Raw genomic sequence first — 18,858 nt, forward strand, 5'->3', positions numbered from 1 at the left:
AATTAGTTATTATCCTTATATTTACTGAAATCTCTAGGAGGAAAAAAAATCTTCCTAGGCAGAAGAAAAGAAGCTGAGATATATCAGTATTGTAATTTTTCTCATAACGAAGAATTAACGATCATTCTTGGGTTGCAAGAGGGCCCTTTAACAGCCGAAAGAAAAATTCTTATCTGCTGCCCTCTGGAGTCTTACCTGAAGACATAACTCACTAAGGACTTGTAAGTAACAAACGAATAAATCAAATTTTATACTAAATGTAGTTAGAGGTATTTTGATGTGATTTTTTTTTTTCAAGCAAAAAATCTCATTTACCTTGTTTTAGAATGGATAGTATTTGCTGGGAACAACTCAGACACATCTAGGACAACTAGTCTAATGTAACTGGGCATCTATAATAAACCAAGCCAAAGCAGATAGACAAGTAGCTATAGGGATGGATATGGACCTTAATGCCTATTCAGTGAGTTCCCTATACAAGGTATGCATGCTTGTTAAAAATATACCAAGACAATAATAAAAGCGTCCAAGGATGTATAACTAGCCCACATCTATCCAGTTTTTGCATAGTATTAATGACCTTCACACACTCAGTATGATACGACATAGCATACAATTACAGAGCACAGCAACATTAACTGATGGTATTGAGAGAAAACATCATCTACTATATTTAAGGAAAGATGAATCCTTTCTATGTGTGTGGCGCTGAATCTCTAAAACTACTTTACTCCCTGTAGAAAAACTGCTGGTCAATCAAACAATGGCTTGATGCTGAATATTCTTACAGATAAAAGTCACTTCTCTGTTAACATATCAAAGCCAATCTTAAAATGCATCCACTGTTGATTAAAATGGGCAAGAATTTCCATCCAGGTGTCAGATGGTTGTACTCCTTGTAAGTGCAAGAAGTACAAGATCATACGTACAGCATGACAAAACAACGTGCTCAAGACCAAAATAATAGAAACAAGAAGTCTTTACGCTATCAAATATGAGAAAATGGTCATGAGATCCACACTATGATAGACCATGCAAAGGCCCCACCTACTGCTACTCAATATGAAACTTTCTTGAGCAATATTAAGAAACAGAGAGAAGCACTGCTCTCAATGGCACTAATACTCTATTACAGCTGTGAAGAGATATATAAATCCTATAGAAGGATTTTACCCACCGATCCCCAATTTCTTGCAGGCTGGCTTGTAACATTATCATCAATTCTTTGAATGGCATCCATTTTGGCACGTAGACCGGAACCTCTTCTTGATATTTCTTGTTCTTGTTTTCTTCAGACAGAGGTGCAAATACTTGAGGTCCTTCATCCATCACTGTTTTGCATAAGGAATACAATCTATCACCATCTTCAGTAGAGATGTCCTGATTTTGCACAAAGGGAACACAACAGAACAGAATTGAGCCAGCTTAGCAGTAAGTAAAAAGCAGATCTTTGGTGTAAACTATTCAGGGGGTCAGCCACAGCAAGATGTTTTCCAACCAATTTAGCACACCTTACTAGACACTAGATTTCATCAGTTCTGACAATACTCCTAAAGCTAGAATGACACAAAATATGTTTCAACAGATTGTCGGTAATTTAGTCTGCCTGCATGAAAAAATCCATTTCTCCAATAGAATGTGGTGCAGTTTGCTGCAAAGCAGGGAGTGTTATCACAAGGGTTTAGCCAATCTATACTTTAGAGGTATCAGCTGGCAGAGTCCAGGCAACTTTCCTGTAGGATCAAACATGTGTGTTGGTAAAGTGGTACCTGCACAAGGCTGCATTTCACTTTACTAAATTATTTAGTTCACGTACATGTTAAGTATATATGACTTCACACTTTACATTTTGGGAGCACTGCCCCATTTCCAACTTCCTCATTCATAATTTACACAGATGCTAGATGGAGAAGCAGCATAATCCTGCTTTCTTAAACAGGTATGAAAGATAGAGATTAGCAACTCTCCAGCAAAACAGAATTAAGACAAAAGTGAAAAAAATAACAGTATAATGAGTTAGACATGAAACATGAACAATTTCTTCTACCATCTGTGTTGACTAAAGATGAGACTTCAACATCACTTCCTTAGGAAAGTGACAATCTGGAACAAGAACTGCATCTCAAGTCTGGTGAGACATCTAATGGCCCTTACCTCTAGGGCAGTGATTCTGCCAATGATCTCAGAAATTGTTGTACTGAGTAAAGTCCCCATAGCCTTGCAATATATGTTCACTGGCAGGACATCCTGCCACACAATTCCAAGTCTCTTTAGTTGGTGCAATACCTGTCAGAAGAATACAGATATTTACATGGAAGAGAGATTGTTACAACTCACATTTTTCTAGATTTACATTTATTGTGTGACTGCTTGTGTGTGTGTGTGTGTGTGTGTGTGTGTGTGTATGGGAGAAGAGGTGTTATATAACGGTGAGGTAAAGTAATCAAGAACATGTGCTTCTTGAAATTTCACCCTAGTGATATCTCTGCTAGATGAAAAACTGACTTATTCTGAGGATGGGAAAACTAGTAAAAAGATAAGTCACTTAGGAGAGAGAGGCATTTTTCTAAGATGAAAGCTAGTATTTCAAATTTCCCAAACCTAAGTTCATGGGTTAAATACTTGCTATGACAGACTTATTATTCCCATCACTAGTGGCTTGATGGGAAGATAGCTTCCTGTTGACTTGGTGGGGTAGGGGAAGGGAAAGATCGTATACAAGACTGTAAAAGGTAGCCACATTTTCCAATGGGAGCTCTGGGGCATGAACTGAGCTACCTGTTACATACTCTTTGGTGCTTAAAAAACAAGGTGGGGGAGCATCTAAAGGAAGAGTACAAATTCCAGAGGGAACAACAGCCTCCCACCTGTCGGACTGCTTTACTTGCTGCAGAATAATTGTCCTCATCGTCCATGTTTGAAAAGTTTCTAGCACTTGATAATCTTTCCAGAAGTTCTCCTTTCTGTGCCCGCATTTGGGCCAAAAAACACTCTGTCCCTATAATAAGAAAAGAGAATAAAGAATTCTAAAAGTTGTTCAATTACACAATGCAAAACCAGGGTGGAAGAGGAGAGACAAGCATGAACCAAATATCAGATTCTGCCTATTTGAAAACAACTGCTTGTTAGATAACATCATAAGGTTGCCCTAAGGTTACTAGAAACATCACTGCTAATACATTAGCCGGTCCCTCCAAGCCCACCCTCAGGATAGTAAGTCTTTTCCAACAGTTAGTCCAGAGTCAGATAAGAGAAACTGCTTATACAGTAGAAGTAACTGCTTATTTTTCTGATATATCTACACCACCTAAGGGAAAAGTCAGGAATTGAAAAGCTAAGTAAATCATATAGATTCTCTGCTTTTCTTAGGCTATCATTATTGACTTACCCCACATTTCTTTTGATTTTTAATAATCAGAAGTAAAGCTAAAGGAGGTATAAGAGAAGGGAGCTAGGTTGAGGTTTTGCAAAAGAATAAGCACTGTCATTAGTGAGCTCTTACCAACAATGCTAACAGAATTGTCACACTACATCTTAGTTATGTGTCACTCTACTGACATAACTCTGATTTGGTGAATTCACTGCACACCAGCAATGCAGTCTGGAACACTAATGTACCATGAAATCACGTCATGAAAAAGTAATGCTTTCAAAAGACTGCATTCACTTTATAAAACTAACTGGGAACACCTGCAAATTAAATGCCCTCCCACTTTCCAATACAGCTCAGGACCACCACCTAATTTCTAACTGCTGCATTCATAAATTACAAAGATACTAGTCTGATAAGCTGCATTATCAATATCCTTCCTAAATTTAAAGTATCAGTTACCAAGTCTCCTGAAGCCAGGTACAAGATCCACAAAAGTAGTAGTGCCATCACACAGAATGGGGGCAAGACGTAATCTGAACTGATGCCCGAGGGTCAGCAAGTGGTGAGCAATATACATACAGTTGTTGAGGTGAATGGCAGCCAACTGGGGCAGTTTTTGAAGGTTCTCCCTAGGTCAGGAGGAAGCGTAGGAAAAGAAAGAAATCTCCTGTTATTGAAGTTGGGGTTGATGAAAAGTTACCCTTTTAATGTATTTCTAGGTGCTAATCATTGTCTACTGTATAAATGCTGTACATAACAAGGCATAACCTCAGCACGCCCACTCAGTCACTGAGGTTGTTCTGCCTGCATGGGACCTTATCCTTTAAAACTATCCTAGTGATTAACAAAAAACAACAAGGGAATCAAGATGTTTACCTGTGTCAACTCTTTATACTAGAAACCTGGCATAGCTGTACATAATAATTCCCTTGAAATCTAACACTGATAAGTCTGTGGAAATACATGTTTGCTTCCCCTTTCTCCAAATCCCCATTTCATTTGTATAATGAAGCACTCAACTATTTTCTAATTCACTAGTTTTCAAAGCTGGCTACAGATTAGGGTCACCTGAGAAATTTTAATATAGAGACGCTTAGACTTCACCCCAAACAAATTAAATCACAACCTCTGAGTGAAGCCAGGGCATTTATATGTTTTAAAATCTTCCCATGTGATTTTAAATTTTCATAAAAGATTGAAAATCACTGCTCTAATTCTTCTGCACATATTAGTCTCCCTACCCAGCTTGGGAAGAGATCTTGTCTTATGCCTCTGCTACATATCCACTAGCAGTCATTCAATTAATACTTCCTAGTTTGCTGATTCAATGTCAGGCTAGAATATACAAAACTGGAAACTAACAATCTTAAGACAGTTGTCCTCACTTTGGGCTACACATCAGAATCATTGTAGGGCTTTAAAAAACAGAGATATGTTTAATCTTAAACCATACCTATAAATCAAAATCTCTAGGGGTAGGGCCTAAGCAAATATATTCTTCAAGGTCCATAAAAGAGCCTAAAATACTGCCAAAGCTGTGAACGCTAATCTAGAACGGCGGTTCTCAAAGCGTGGTCCCCTGACAAGCAACATCAGCATCACCTGGAAATTTGTTAAAAATTCTAGGCTTTACCCCAGCCCTACTGATCAGACACCTCAGGCATGGGATCCAGCAATCTGTAGTTTAACAAGGTTTCCTAGTGATTCTGATACACACTGAAGTTTATAAACCACTGGTCCAGCATAAAGTTCCCAGATCATACAATGCGGAAAAAGAGGCAAATCTAACTCCACACCAGTGTGAAAAATATTTCTAAGTGTGAAAACCCCTAAGCCAACTGTCTCTGAATCCCCAAAGACGTGGCTATTAACTGACCCGAAGATGTTTTTTTTCCTTTACCTAAGTAGGAGGTGAAATAAAAGTTTTAAGCCACAGCAAAGAGAATACAAATAAAAATAATGTTTACAATAAATAAGCTGTCTTTTAGAATAAAAACAATAACTGGCCCTACTTAAAAACATCTCAATTGTTCAAAAATCTGAACTAAAAAATACTACAAACAATAAACTGATTTTTTTCTTTGAAACCAGAGTCCTTGACTAAGGAATAGTTTTGTTGACATATTATTTAAAAAATTTGTAAAAGGTATCCAAAACACTTAATTTGGATAACAGAGAGAACTCCTGGAGGCTTAAAGTTATGAGTAACTTCTGAGATTAATATTAAGAGAAACCTTAAAAAACCAAGACATTAGGTAAATACAGCTTAAGATTGCTAAGAGCAGCTGATCGACAGTTAAATAGCAATCTCTTGTGGTATTAAGTCTGCAAAGCTATGAATGCCAAGGGAAAATGTGGGATGTTTACTGGATAGCAATATGGAGTGATGGATGACCTTTTGTTTTGTAACCAAATAAAGTGAGGCAGTTCTGCAAGTACCTACCATCAGTAACAGGGTAAAGTCCTTTTGAGTCTTTAAATCTGTGTCACCTACTATACTGCAAGATTACAGTACCCTTATTAATTTATTAATAAATGACCAATGTCCTTTAAACATGTAATGTAAATGTTTACTGCATTTTATTGTGAATTTTAGTAACCAATTATCTTTGGTGGGAATATAAAATTACTGGTTTTAACCTGACTCACAAACATTTTCGATCTACAATATTACACAGAAGTCAGACACAGCGGCACATACTTGTGATATGTTGGTACAACATCATGGAACAAATGGAAGATATTCCTCACTGAGTAGAAAAGTTGAACAGCGCTAAAAGGAAAACACAGTTTCAACAGAAATGCAGAAGGATATATTGGCAATGAGAAAAAAAATTCAAACTCAGTGCACCTGAAGGGAGAGTCAGCAGCGAAAACCACACCTGGAGAGAACAGATGCCTTGGTCACTGCTGAGAACAACATTCCTCTAGATGGCATAGATTCTCAGCGGTTATTCACTAACCAGACTACAGGTCTAAAAACCTGCACCCATTAATAATATTAAGAATAGCCTCATTCAACCCAAAGCCTCTTTTCCATTCGTCAGTTTGTGTTCTGCCAGTACCCAGAGTACCCCTTCAGCGACAAATGGAGCTAAGCCTCGAGCAAATGTCACCTCCTCACTGACACACTGTGCAAAGGGCAAGGTATCAATAAAGGCACTCACTGGTGCTGTCGGAACCAGCCTGCCTTTCAGCCTCTACCTTCCCTCCTTCTCACCCCAATGCAAGGAGATGAATCAACATTTCTAGGACAGAATCCAACCTCAAGTTTTCTTGCCCTTTAAATCTGGTCTTAGAACGCCTAAAGATCATTATTAAAAAGCACTTAGGAAGAGCAAATATAAGGTTTGCGTAGCTTACTTCTACATAAGAATATTTTAAACTATGTACCTTGAATACATCACAGGAATTCCACAAATAACTTTTAAAAATTAGTCATGATCACTATACCCCAAAACACTGTTACAACTTGATTACTATGATACCTGACTAAATTATTTCATGTTATTTTTGTCGCATGTGTTGCTGTTTGAAGTTTGATAATAGGAAAAGTGAGTTGTTGTAATGTAGTTGTGTTTTCGTTTATCCTGTTAAAACTATTTTTTTGGTGGGAAGAATGTCCATAGACATTCAGTATACAAAAATATTGTTTGGTATTCTCTTAGGAAAAATTGCCTTGCATCCCTAACTTCTGCTCTGGTACATTTCAGGTGAATGCCATGTAATGAAACAGTCACTCCTATATTATTCTGCCAAAGGAGTGCATAATTCCTTTTACATGTATTTTTCTTCCTACTTAGATTTAAAACTGGATGGACTTGTGAATATAATGATTCATTCAAGTCATGGAAGTATCTTAGTGAACATGTTCTTTCTAGAGCAGAATGAAATAAAGGGGTTAGTCTGTACACGGAGATAAAGACTGAAACTCCAGAAGCCCATCGGAAGACACAATTTAAGTCAAGCCCTAACTGAAACTGTTTTCTACTCTGAGGATGAAAAGTAAAAATACTACTACACACAGATCCAAACTAAAGAGGCTTTTTAAAATCTGCTCTATAATCAATTTGGGCTACTGGCTACCATTTTCTCCTCAATTTATAAAGTTTAGGAGTATGGGAAGAGCCTACTAAACAAAAAGAGATTCAGTACAAATGTGCAAGTATATGGATTGAGTTTGGGTACCTTGAATACAATATTGATTAGAAGAAAGCTTCTTGAAAGGGAGAAATCAGAACTTTGGTGCATTCCATTCTTTTCCTTCTACCTTTGGCTACCCAATAAACTATTATTGCTTTACAATTAACATTTAAAATGTCAATTAATTAGGCCCCAGATTTCAAAAGGTAAAATGGACGTTAAGCTAAAGGGCCAGAGCTGCTGAAACAGATGGTACAACTATCACTGAGGCCACCACCACCAGTACTGATAAACATCTGAGTATTAATTATTTCCCAGGTAGCATTCTAAGTTCTTCACAAGCACTTTCTCATGTAATATCACTGGAGTCAAATAAAGTTAAAAGTAAACAAAAATTAAAGGGCTTTTTGTTAAAAAGTGATTAACAATTTTTAATGTCAAACCCATTTGTCCATCCATACAATGCTTTTATTGCTCATACCTTGTTGTAAGATTGTATGTTATTGTAAATAAAAGTTAATTGTCAATACATACGTGTGTACTATACTTTTCTCTAGGGAAAAAAAATATTAACTAGTAAGATAAGAAAACCCAAAGAATTCCAGTTAATTTTCTTAATAAATGTCTAGTTTAGATATACATTTAACCAAGTCATTGCCATTTCCAGAGGACTCAGAACTCGTACCATTGATCACTGCTAGTTGTTGCCTCCAGTAAAGTCTGATAGGCGAGTTCCATTAATTTCTTCACAGATTCACTGATGCGGCATGTGGGCAAAGAAAAGGAATGTTGGTCCAACGTATTTTCAGGCTCTAAATTCATCACTTCGTTGTACTGAGTTGTGGACACTTTCTGTACTTGCAGCTTGTCACCCTCAGCAGGACTAGGTAAATCTGGCACACTTATCTTAGAAGCAGGAGTAACCTAAGGGTCAAATACAGAAGCAAAGAAAACGCACTGTCCTCAGAATAATCCAAACGCAAGCGTACAGCGAGGAATAAGATACCGGTTGCTTCCATGATGATTAAGCTGTGGATCCACAGAATGATTAAAAGATTTGAGTAAACATGGCAGTACTTCAATGACTACTCAATCTTGGGTGAAAGCACGTCATGAGAAATAAGCAATCCCTTTACTGTGCCATTCTTCTAGTTCTCCTGTGCGCTCTCACTCTTAGTGGAAACAGCAACGCTGTGAAACTGGCCCAAGATTTTAGGTAAATGAAAGGACCTTTGAAAATCCTCCTTCTCAGATGAGACTATTAGATTAACACACACCAGTATGACTTGTGTTCCACTGTCATTAAACAAATTATTTCCCACCAGAAACACGTGTTGGCTTACTCAAAGAAACAACACATTCAGGCTAGCTTATACTGCTCTTAAAAACAAAATTCCAAACAAAAACCAAAAAAGCTTCCCTAACATTTATACAGAATGAAAATTCCCAAACTTGGTCAAGACTAAAGGAAAGAACACTAGGCTTCTACTTGGGAAACATCAGTGATATTTTCTACCCTAACTTTTAACAAAGTCATTTAACCTCTCTTGACCTCATTTTCTCATTGTAATATGAAGAAACTGCACTACAATAATGGTTTTCAAACCTTGCTTCTTGAAGATGCCTCAGGGACCAATAAAAGGGGAGATTAAGCAGGTGGAAGCAGCAGGTTCCCACTGCAAGAAGAGCAGCTCTGCTCTGCACATACTGGACCTCTACGGAAAATTTCTGACAGAAGAAGCTCCAAGTCTAATAAAAGTGTTTAAGTCATGAGACTTGCCATCTGTAAAATGGTATAATAATGTCTGCTTCATAGGGCTGTTATGACATTTAAATGAGAATACAAACATCACAACTGGGAGAGGTGCTACCGGCATCTAGTGGGTAGAGATTAGGGATGCTACTAAACATCCTACAGGACAGGCCCCCAGAGCAAAGAATTATCTGGCCACAAATGTCAACAGTGGCACTGCTGAGAAACTCTGATCTAGAGGAAGCTACATCATTAGGATTTGGGTACTTGGGGGGAAAATACAGTCTTATAAAATGTCAGAACTAGTTGAATAGGGAGTTCAGAGATTATCTAGTTCAATTCTGTCATATTACAGAAGAGGAAAATGAGGTCCAAAAAGGTTAAAAGATTTATCCCAGAGTCACAAAGTGATCCAGTAACAATCCTATTTATAACAAGGAGTTACAACAGAGTTAATGGGATATATATTAATTCATTTACCAAATATTTACTAAGTACATAGTAGTATGCACCAGGTATTTTCTTAATGCTACAGATACAACAGTAAACCAAACAGTAAAGAACAAAACAAACAGGAAAAAAAAAAAAAAACAACCCTGCCCACATAGAGCTTATTTTCTAGAGGGGAAAAACAATAAATAATTCATATAGAATATTTACTGATAATAAGTGATATGACGAAAAATAAAGCAAGGAAAGAGTACAGGAAATAGCGGGAGGTCACAATCTTAAAAGAGTGGTCAGGAATGGGAGCACGTCTGTGGTAATATCCCAAGCAGAGGGAAAAAGAGGTTCAAAAGTCCTGCAGCCGAGTCGGCCTGGCAAACGAGCAGAGCGACTGAAGAGGAATGCAACAGGAGATGGAGTCAGAGAGGCAACAAGGGGACAGTTCACAGGAGGCCGTGCAGGCCACTGCAAGGCTACTGGGTCTTTCTCTGAATGAGACGGGAAGCCACTGGATTCTGTGCACAAGAGTGACATAAGTGATATTCATGTGAAAAACACCTGCAGCCCAGTTCCCGGTACTGAGTGCATTTCGGCTCCCTTAACCACCCAAGATTACATCAAAATGTGCTAATATCTGTGCACCTCAAATGGCTAATTTAATATTTTACTGAAGTGGACACTATAACAGGGTACCTAGCCCCAGGAAAATGGGGCATGACAGAAAGGACAGAGGGAGGAAGAGCGCAGTCCTCTCAGCGATAACAGATAAATGGCTGAGGAATTTTCTATTAAGGGATTACTTTAGTGTATGTCTTCTTTTAATCTAAGTAACACCTTACATTTGTCAAATATTATTTTATATATGTAAGATGTTAAAAAAAATACACAGAATAATTTAAGGTCAAAGGAGTAAATTACCCTCAATGCAAATTAATTTGTCCACGGATTTTACAGGTAATTGTTTATACCATACAAAGATCACATCTTTCTGTTTGTTTTTATTAACTTCAAAACTAGCACCTCTATTAGCGTAAGCAATAAAGTCAACATTTCACAACAGGATATAATCTCTGGATATAACAATACCTGTCACGAAACTGTGTACTAAAAATTCAAGTGATAAAGTTGAGAAAACTCTATAGGTTGATATACTCTCTGATTTCAACAATAATCTATTACATTCACGTAGACTTTTTTAATTTATACAATGCTTTTATGTGCATTATCTCATCTGGACCCCACAATACCCTAAAAAAGACGTAGGAATTAGGACCCCTTTAAAGATGAGAAAACTAATGTTTAAGAAGATTAATAACTCGCCTCAATGAGCTCAGCAGTGCTCTTCCACTCTATCATAATCATCTCAAAAATGAGCTGCTTCCTAATACAAGGTAACACCCTGTAACCCCCAATACCTTCACAGTGTTGTGAATTTCAGAGGTCATTAGGTTTCTAGCTGCCACAATCACATCCTGACACTTCTTGTTAGCAAAATGAGAATTGATGTTACGGGCATATTTCAGCAAATCTGTAGTATTTCCTTTTAGAAACCTCATCTCCTTTAAGGCATTTTCAAATTCTTCAGTGGACTGTATGATCTGAGAAAGAAACACAAGAGAAAAAAAAGGAAAAGAATCAAATACATATGTTCCTTTCCAATATTAAAATTTCAAATCCAATGTATAGGAAAGAACAAGGACCAGCTGGTCATTTAAGTTTTAGAAAAGATCATCAATTACTAGGTATAAAAATATTATTCATTTTTTCTAGCCTTAAATTCGTGAGGAAGAGCACCTTCATTAGAAGTTTTTGACTCTGCTTAGTAAAGGCGCAAACATTTTTAAATAAATAGACAGTAGGTCCCCCCTTATCCTCGGCTTCAGTTACCCACAGTCAACCATGGTCTGAAAATATTAAATGGAAAATTCCAGAAACAAACAATTTCTATGTTTTAAACTGTGTGCTGTTCTGAGTAGCATGATGAAATATTGCGCCGTCCTGCTGTCTTGCCCAGGATAGGAATCATCCTTTTGTCCAGCATATCCATGCTATATACACTACCTGCCCATTAGTATAGGAAAAAACATAGTACATATGTGGTTCAGTACTATCCACAGGTTCAGGCCTTCGCTGGGGGAACTGGAACGTAGCCCCAGAGATAAAGGGGGACTACTGTAGTGTTCGAGGAAACACTAAAAAGAAGCCAAAAAGTAAAGCGTCACATAGTAGCTACTATAGCTGACACCAATAGAAAAACAATTGTTTTTCAAAAGTATCTTACTAAAGAAAACGTACTTAATAACGAAACATACTTCCCCACCCAATCAAAAGGTAGGAAGCCAGAAGAGACATGAAGTCAGAGGGAATTTGCCTCCACACTTTATGAATAATTTTCTTAAAGATGTCACTAAAGAACAAAAGATCTCCAAGGTAAACAAGTGACACCAACAGGAACCTACGGTCTCTTCGAACCCTCTGTGGCATCTCTGCTCTTACCTCCTCATACTGCTGTAACTTGCTGCTATTTGTTGGGATAGAATAAACCAAACAATTTTTAATGAGGCACTCGGACAAGTCCTCCCAGATCACGTCACCAAGCATCTCGGCCAATACGATCTTGCATGTTTTTTCATTTTCTACGTCAGCAACAAGAGGCAAATCTGAATCCAAAAGAAAAAGTTTTAAACAAGAAACTCTTCACAGTCTGGACATATTCTCAAATTCCCTAGTTTTCTAGAATTCTTTCATTTTAAGATGACAGGGCAGAAAACAGCACGAACAATTCTCTAGCTGTCTCAACAGACTACATGGGAAGAGCATGACACACAATTATTATTTTATTTTCACTGCTCAGATGAATCACCTGCCTGTTCTCTCTAACAATAAGGTATTAAGCCGCCTACGTTATCATCACCTACTGCTGATCCACAGACCTGATTATATGAAGCGCTCAGAAGTTCTGCATACCAAGGCGAAACTAGTCTAGAATAAAGTCCAAGTTGTCCAATAACAAATACATTTCTTTCATCTCTGCAAAGGATCTGAGTGTTTATCCCAAGTAAAATATCAATAAACACCTTACATTATAGCATAATATCTGGCCTACCGAACAGAATACTTCAGTATCTCTCCCACGGTATATTTTATGGTGGCTTTTTCTAACACATTTTGAGGGAGTTATATTTAGAACATACCATTAATTAACTAAACAATATATAAGAACCTTAAAAGAAAGTGACCATATTACCTCGGAGCCTTGAGATATCTTACAATATCTGAAGTCTAGGCCTGCACTGTCCGATATGACAGCAACCAGCCACATTTTGCTACTGAGCACTTGAAATGGGGCTGGTGTGACTGACGAACTCAATTTTTTTTTAATTTTAAGCAATTTCAAATTAAGTTTAAAAATGGAAGCAAGGGTGTGTGGTTACAGTGGGTAGCACAAGGGAGCCTATATCTTGATTGTGGTGGTAGTTACATGAATCTACACATGTAATAAAATTGCACAGAACTATTCACACATACAAATGAGTGCAAGTAAAACTGCAGAAGTCTGAATAAGCTCTGTGAATCATAACAAAGTCCATTTCCTGGTTCTGATACTATACTATGGTTACACAAGATGCTAACATTGGGGAAAACTGGGTGAAGAGTACCTGGGACCTCTGTACGTTTTTTGAATTAAAATTTTAAACTAAAAAAAAAAAAAGAGGAAGTAGCGCAAAATATTTTTCTGTTAAACACAATTTTGTTGCTTTGAAAAGACTATGCCTCACTTTAACCATCACATCATATAAGCTATTGTGTGTACTGTAGTGCTCACATCAGGCATGTGTATCACTTCTAGTATTTCTTATAAACACACCTTCGATGTAGATTCATTCCACTGGAATGACTTTGTTTTCCTATGCACCAGTGTAACATTGTAATGCATTTATTTGAATATTTTTCACATACAGCACAGGTTACAGTGATACCTATAATAAACTGAAAACGGTAGTAAAATTGAAATGCTTATTATTTTCACCATGATATATTTTTCTAGCTTAAGAAAATGATTATAAACAAACTTTTAAACTTAAAACTAAGGTACACTATTGATGCAGAATCAAGTGAAGGTGCAGAAGCTAGAAGAACTGGTAGAACAGAAAAGGAAAATACAGACTGGAAGAAAATATGCCACAAATTTTACAATAAATGGCAGCTGCAGCTTGCTAAAACAGAGCAAAACAAAACTTTTGCTGTGCAAAAAAATTTTTAAGATGATAAAGCAGACAATATTAAGAGAAATTTCAACAAATACATTAGGAATTTGTCAAGTTTCCTCTCAAAGAAGAATTGACAAAATTAGTCACCTGAAATCACAATTAAATGTCCAACCCCAAATGTGATTTTAAGGGGATCTGAGCTTGTAAATTTAGCTAGCGATAAAATGACTTGGTAAAATCATTCCATACATTTTGGTAGCAAATTTATGCTGGTTTTTAAAAAATTAATTAGGGCACTTATCCATCTTTTTCTATTGACCAAAAGAGCTTGATTATCAAAGGGATTATCTGTAATTTGAAGAGTACTTAGAATGTAGCCACAAACCGTATGTGCCTGATGGTGGCCTTTTTAGTGGAAAATCTTTAACAACCTTTCAAATTTCTTCTACAACTACTTGTATGTTCAGAGTCTCTATTTCTTGGTAAATTTTAGTAGTGTATACTTTCTAGAAAATCATTCATGGCAAAAGCAAAATATGCTTGTTGTGACAAAGCGAACACCACGGAAGTTTACAAAGAGAAAGCCTAATTTTCCCTCTCCATACCCACAAGCTTCTCTCTCTCTCTCTGTGTCCAAGTAACCAGAGTTAAGAGTTTGGTTTGTATTCTTCCTCCCTTACATTAATAATACACACACGCACACATGCATGCACGCACGCAGACACATGATATAGACTAAACTGTGTCCCCCACAATTCATATGTTGAAGCCCTAGTCCCCAGTGTGACTGTACCTGGAGACAGGGCCCGCCTTTAAATAGGGCATAACGGTGGAGCCCTAATCCACTATGACTAGTGTCCTTTTAAGAAAAGGAGAGACACCAGGGATAAGCATGCAGAGAAGAAAGGCCATGTGAGGACAGTAAGAAGGCTGTCTGCAAGGCAAGGAGACAGGGCTCAGGAGAAACCAAATCTACTAACACCTTGATCTTGGACTTCCAGCCTCCAAAACTGTGAGAGAATAAATTTCTATTGCTTAAGCCACAGAGCCTGCGGAATTTTGTTATGGAAGCCCTAGCAAACTAATATAACATTCATATAAGGGGCTACTTCCTTTTTTATAAAATGGGTTTATGCCATAGATTTTACATGTAACTTTTTTATCCCTTAAAAATAGATTGTGGCCATCTCCGAGGTCACTATATCTAGCTCCACTTCATTTCTTTTCAACAGCTGCACCATTCTTCAAATGATGCACATTCCAGTATGCAAGTATATACAGTACTCATACATGCAAACATATACACTGTTGATATCACATAGTAAGGAATTAAAAAGTGGGACACCTGGGTCAAAGCGATGTATATTTTAGCATAACTATAGAGCTGCAGATTACTTTCTAAAAAACTCACTAAAGCGATGAAGGAGACTACCTTTGCATTTTCTTACCAAAAGTGTCTTACACAAATCTTTGAATTCTGTCAACCCTAGGGGTGAAAAGTTCTACTTTGATGGTGTGATTTCCATTCCACTATTAGGGAGATTAAGCAATACATACCTTTATGTTTATTAACAACTTGCACCTTTTCTTCCATAAACTGCCTATTCATATTTTTTACCCTTTTTCTGTTATTATGTTCTCTTTTTCTTTGTAAAAAAAATCTTTGTATTAGCTCCTTGTCTGCCAATGTACTGCAAATATTTTCTCCCAGTATAATATTATCTTTTGACTTTGTTTATGGCATTGTTTACCATACAGAATTTAACATTTATATGTAGTCAAATTTATCAATCATTTCCTTTATGCATTCTGAGCTTCCTGAGAATATTTAAGTCTTCTTGTAAATTTTCTTCTAACATTTTTATTGTTTTACCTTTTGCATATAGGGATTTAATTTATCTGGAATGTATCTCTGTATGAAGTACGAAGCAGGAATCTAACTTTGTCTAATTCCATATAGCCAATTTTGCTAGCACCGTTATTTAATAAACTATCTGTCTCACTAAACTGAAATGTTACTTTGATCAAATGGTAAATTCTCATTTATTCTTGGCTCTACTTCTGGACGCTTTTTCATTCCACTGATCTTCTTATGTCAAGAACATAGTTTTAATTATAAAATTCTCCAACTAGTGTTTTGCAAATCTTTATTAGCAGGTCTCATAAATACATTTTTTGATGTAAGCTCTAGAGTAATTAATTTGTCAAGTTGGAAAAATATATAACAAGAATCTGATTGGGAATGTTTTAAATTTATACATTATTTTGGAATGAGCTGACAATTTTTTGAGACTGTCTTCTAATCCACGATAGCCTCCCCCTACTTTACGCCCTCAATAAGTTTTATGCTTTCCCTTACATGTATTCTTCCCATTCTTATTAAATTTATCTTTTAAGGATTTCATAGATTTTATTGCCATTATAAATAAGATATCTTTATATTTTAATTTATAACTGATTGTTACTAGCTTGGAGAGAAACTGATTTCTATAGATTTATACTGTACCTAGACAACTTAGTAAATGTCTTACTAATTATTAAAGTTTTAGTAGTCTTTTGTTTTTTTAGGTATACAATTACACCATTTACAAGTAAAGATAAATTCTTCTCCTTATTTTAATACTCATACTTATTTTCTCTTCTTTGCAACAGCCATAACCCCTAAAACAATGTTAACGAATATTAATAATAACGTGCATTCCTGACTTAAAACTGATTTTAATGGAAATAAAGTTTTTAATCCTTTAATAGATGCTTGTTGCTGGCTTTTTAGAAGCAATTAGCTTCAAAATTAATTACTTTAAAAAAATCAATAAAGTATAACATAATTATGCAAAGTGGTCTATTATACAGCTGTATACTTTACTTCATCATTTCCCTATTCTTCAAGATTTCATGACTTTCCAGTATTTCAATATTATAAGTAACATTATGACGAACATCCTTATACATAAATGGTTTTATATATTTAAGATTATTTCTTCAAGGCAGACTCCTAGAAGTTGAAACCTTGGTTTAAAGGATATAAACATTTTAAGGCTTTTTATATATTTTGCCAAATTATTTCCAAAAGAATTTTTTTTCTCCTCTTTTCAAAGCTCCTTTGCTGTTGGTACAATGATGCTTAGTAATACAGAAAACCTGGGAGAAAAAAATACATATTTAAAAGATGAAAAGAGCATAAAACCAAAGACAAACATAAGACGGAAGGTAAAAATCTTTATGAAGTTTCAGAATAACTAAAATCCAAAGAAAGTAGAGGATTCCAAAAAGAACTAAGGCCACAAAATATGATCCTCAGGTTTTATTTAGGGCAAGAAGATGAAGGAAGGGAATACTGACTGAAAGATAGTAAAGAGATTAGAAGAGCACCTAGCAACAGTGAGTTGTCTTCTGCTCTGAATATCCTAGGTACTAAGAAAACTTACAAATAAAACACTAGGTTGAATACTTAAATGGACCAACGTCAAACTGGAAAGAGGTTTCTACTGGAATTCCCCAGAGCACCCTCTGACCTAGCCCTATCCTAGGTAATAGTACCATCACTGACTCAGATTAAACTGTAAGAAAACATGATTATCAATTATGCATTCGATATGAAGTAGAAAGGATAATGTAAAATTTTCTCAAGTAAAATTTAACAAAGATTAACGTTAATGCCAAAAAATCAAGTACAAGATGGGAAAGCAGCAGTTTGCACTGAGTATGACATAGGATTTTCACTGACGTCAAGCTCAGTAAGTTAACTGTGTAATAATACCCTTTGGCTATACTAACAGAAGCATGAAACTGGGAATGAGTGTGAACAATCCCATACTATTCTGAATTGGTTCGGACTATACTTAGAATACTTTGTTCTGTTTTGAACACCATAACTTTAATAAAAGGACTATGGAAGAAATGGAATATATTCACAGAAGATCAGTGAAGGTAAGAGGAACTTAAAAAACTATTTCATTAAAAAAATAAAACTAAAGATGTTTTATATTGGTGATAAGATGTAGGCAACATAATAACAGCTACTATAAAGAATTTGAAAGTCCATCATATGTAATAAGAATTAGACTTCTATATAGCTCCACATACTAGAAACAGCATCAGTAAAGCAGATATTACAGGGCATATATTTTGAACATATTTTTTAAACAACTACCCTAAAGATTTAAGTTCCAAAATGGTCATTTTGGCAATAGCATTTAAGAAAGGAGATACAATTTTTTTTAAAAACCAACAAACAAAAACTTCATAGAACTCAGAGTTGTCCAGAGGTAGGATGGAATGCCTCAAGAGGAAGTGAGTTCCCTCTCACTAAAGGTGCTCAAGTTTGTTATACGACCAATTGATGGGAGTGTTACAGAGGAGAGTCGAGCATCAGAGATATCTGTATTGCGTCACCTTTCTAGTTCCTTCCAATCCTTGGATACTTTGCTTACAACTCTTTTTTTATATCTAATAAAAATAAGGGTGGATTATCTCCCTAAGTAAAGGAATAAGAAGAAAACTACCTTGGGTTTTTGTAATTTATGCAAGCCTTAAAATTTTTTATTCTCTGCTGTCAAAACTAGAAAGAATTCCTTGCTCTACATATAAATTATTTATATATAAATAATGTCTGTATGTGTATAACTGAGTCACTTTGCTGTACAGCAGAGATTGGCAAAACATTGTAAATCAACTGTACTTCGATTTAAAAAAAAATAAATTTATATATAAATAAATTATGTTGACTGCCAGAAAGGCATACAAACAATAGCAGCGTGTCTTTTTCATTTTCTCCACAGCAAGAATGCTTAATTTGTCTATTCAATAAGACAACTGAGAAAAGCAAAAAGAAGGTAAGTCAAATAGACTAAAACCAACAGTATTATAACAAAACACCAGAAGAAATTTTACTTTTAGTAGTGTGACAGCCAAAAAATGATTCAAGCAAC

General features: G+C 36.0%; 1 protein-coding gene across 2 annotated transcripts in view; it reads right to left on the bottom strand.

The window, feature by feature from the left end:
- ZW10 (zw10 kinetochore protein) overlaps positions 1-18,858 on the bottom strand; it is a 54,505-nt gene that overhangs the window by 24,270 nt on the left and 11,377 nt on the right. For both annotated transcript variants that reach the window (XM_089915544.1, XM_022559153.3), the window contains exons 8-15: positions 12,213-12,376; positions 11,132-11,314; positions 8,202-8,440; positions 6,075-6,146; positions 3,833-4,002; positions 2,868-2,998; positions 2,155-2,286; positions 1,178-1,380 (exon numbers count right to left, since the gene is read on the bottom strand). In XM_089915544.1, coding sequence (XP_089771670.1) covers positions 1,178-1,380; positions 2,155-2,286; positions 2,868-2,998; positions 3,833-4,002; positions 6,075-6,146; positions 8,202-8,440; positions 11,132-11,314; positions 12,213-12,376 — 1,294 coding nt within the window. The remainder of the gene's footprint in view (positions 1-1,177; positions 1,381-2,154; positions 2,287-2,867; positions 2,999-3,832; positions 4,003-6,074; positions 6,147-8,201; positions 8,441-11,131; positions 11,315-12,212; positions 12,377-18,858) is intronic.

Source organism: Delphinapterus leucas, chromosome 7, assembly GCF_059928025.1.
Source record: "Delphinapterus leucas isolate spDelLeu-1000000601 "Yukka" chromosome 7, BTC_Dleu_Yukka2, whole genome shotgun sequence".
Taxonomy (NCBI): Eukaryota; Metazoa; Chordata; class Mammalia; order Artiodactyla; family Monodontidae; genus Delphinapterus; species Delphinapterus leucas.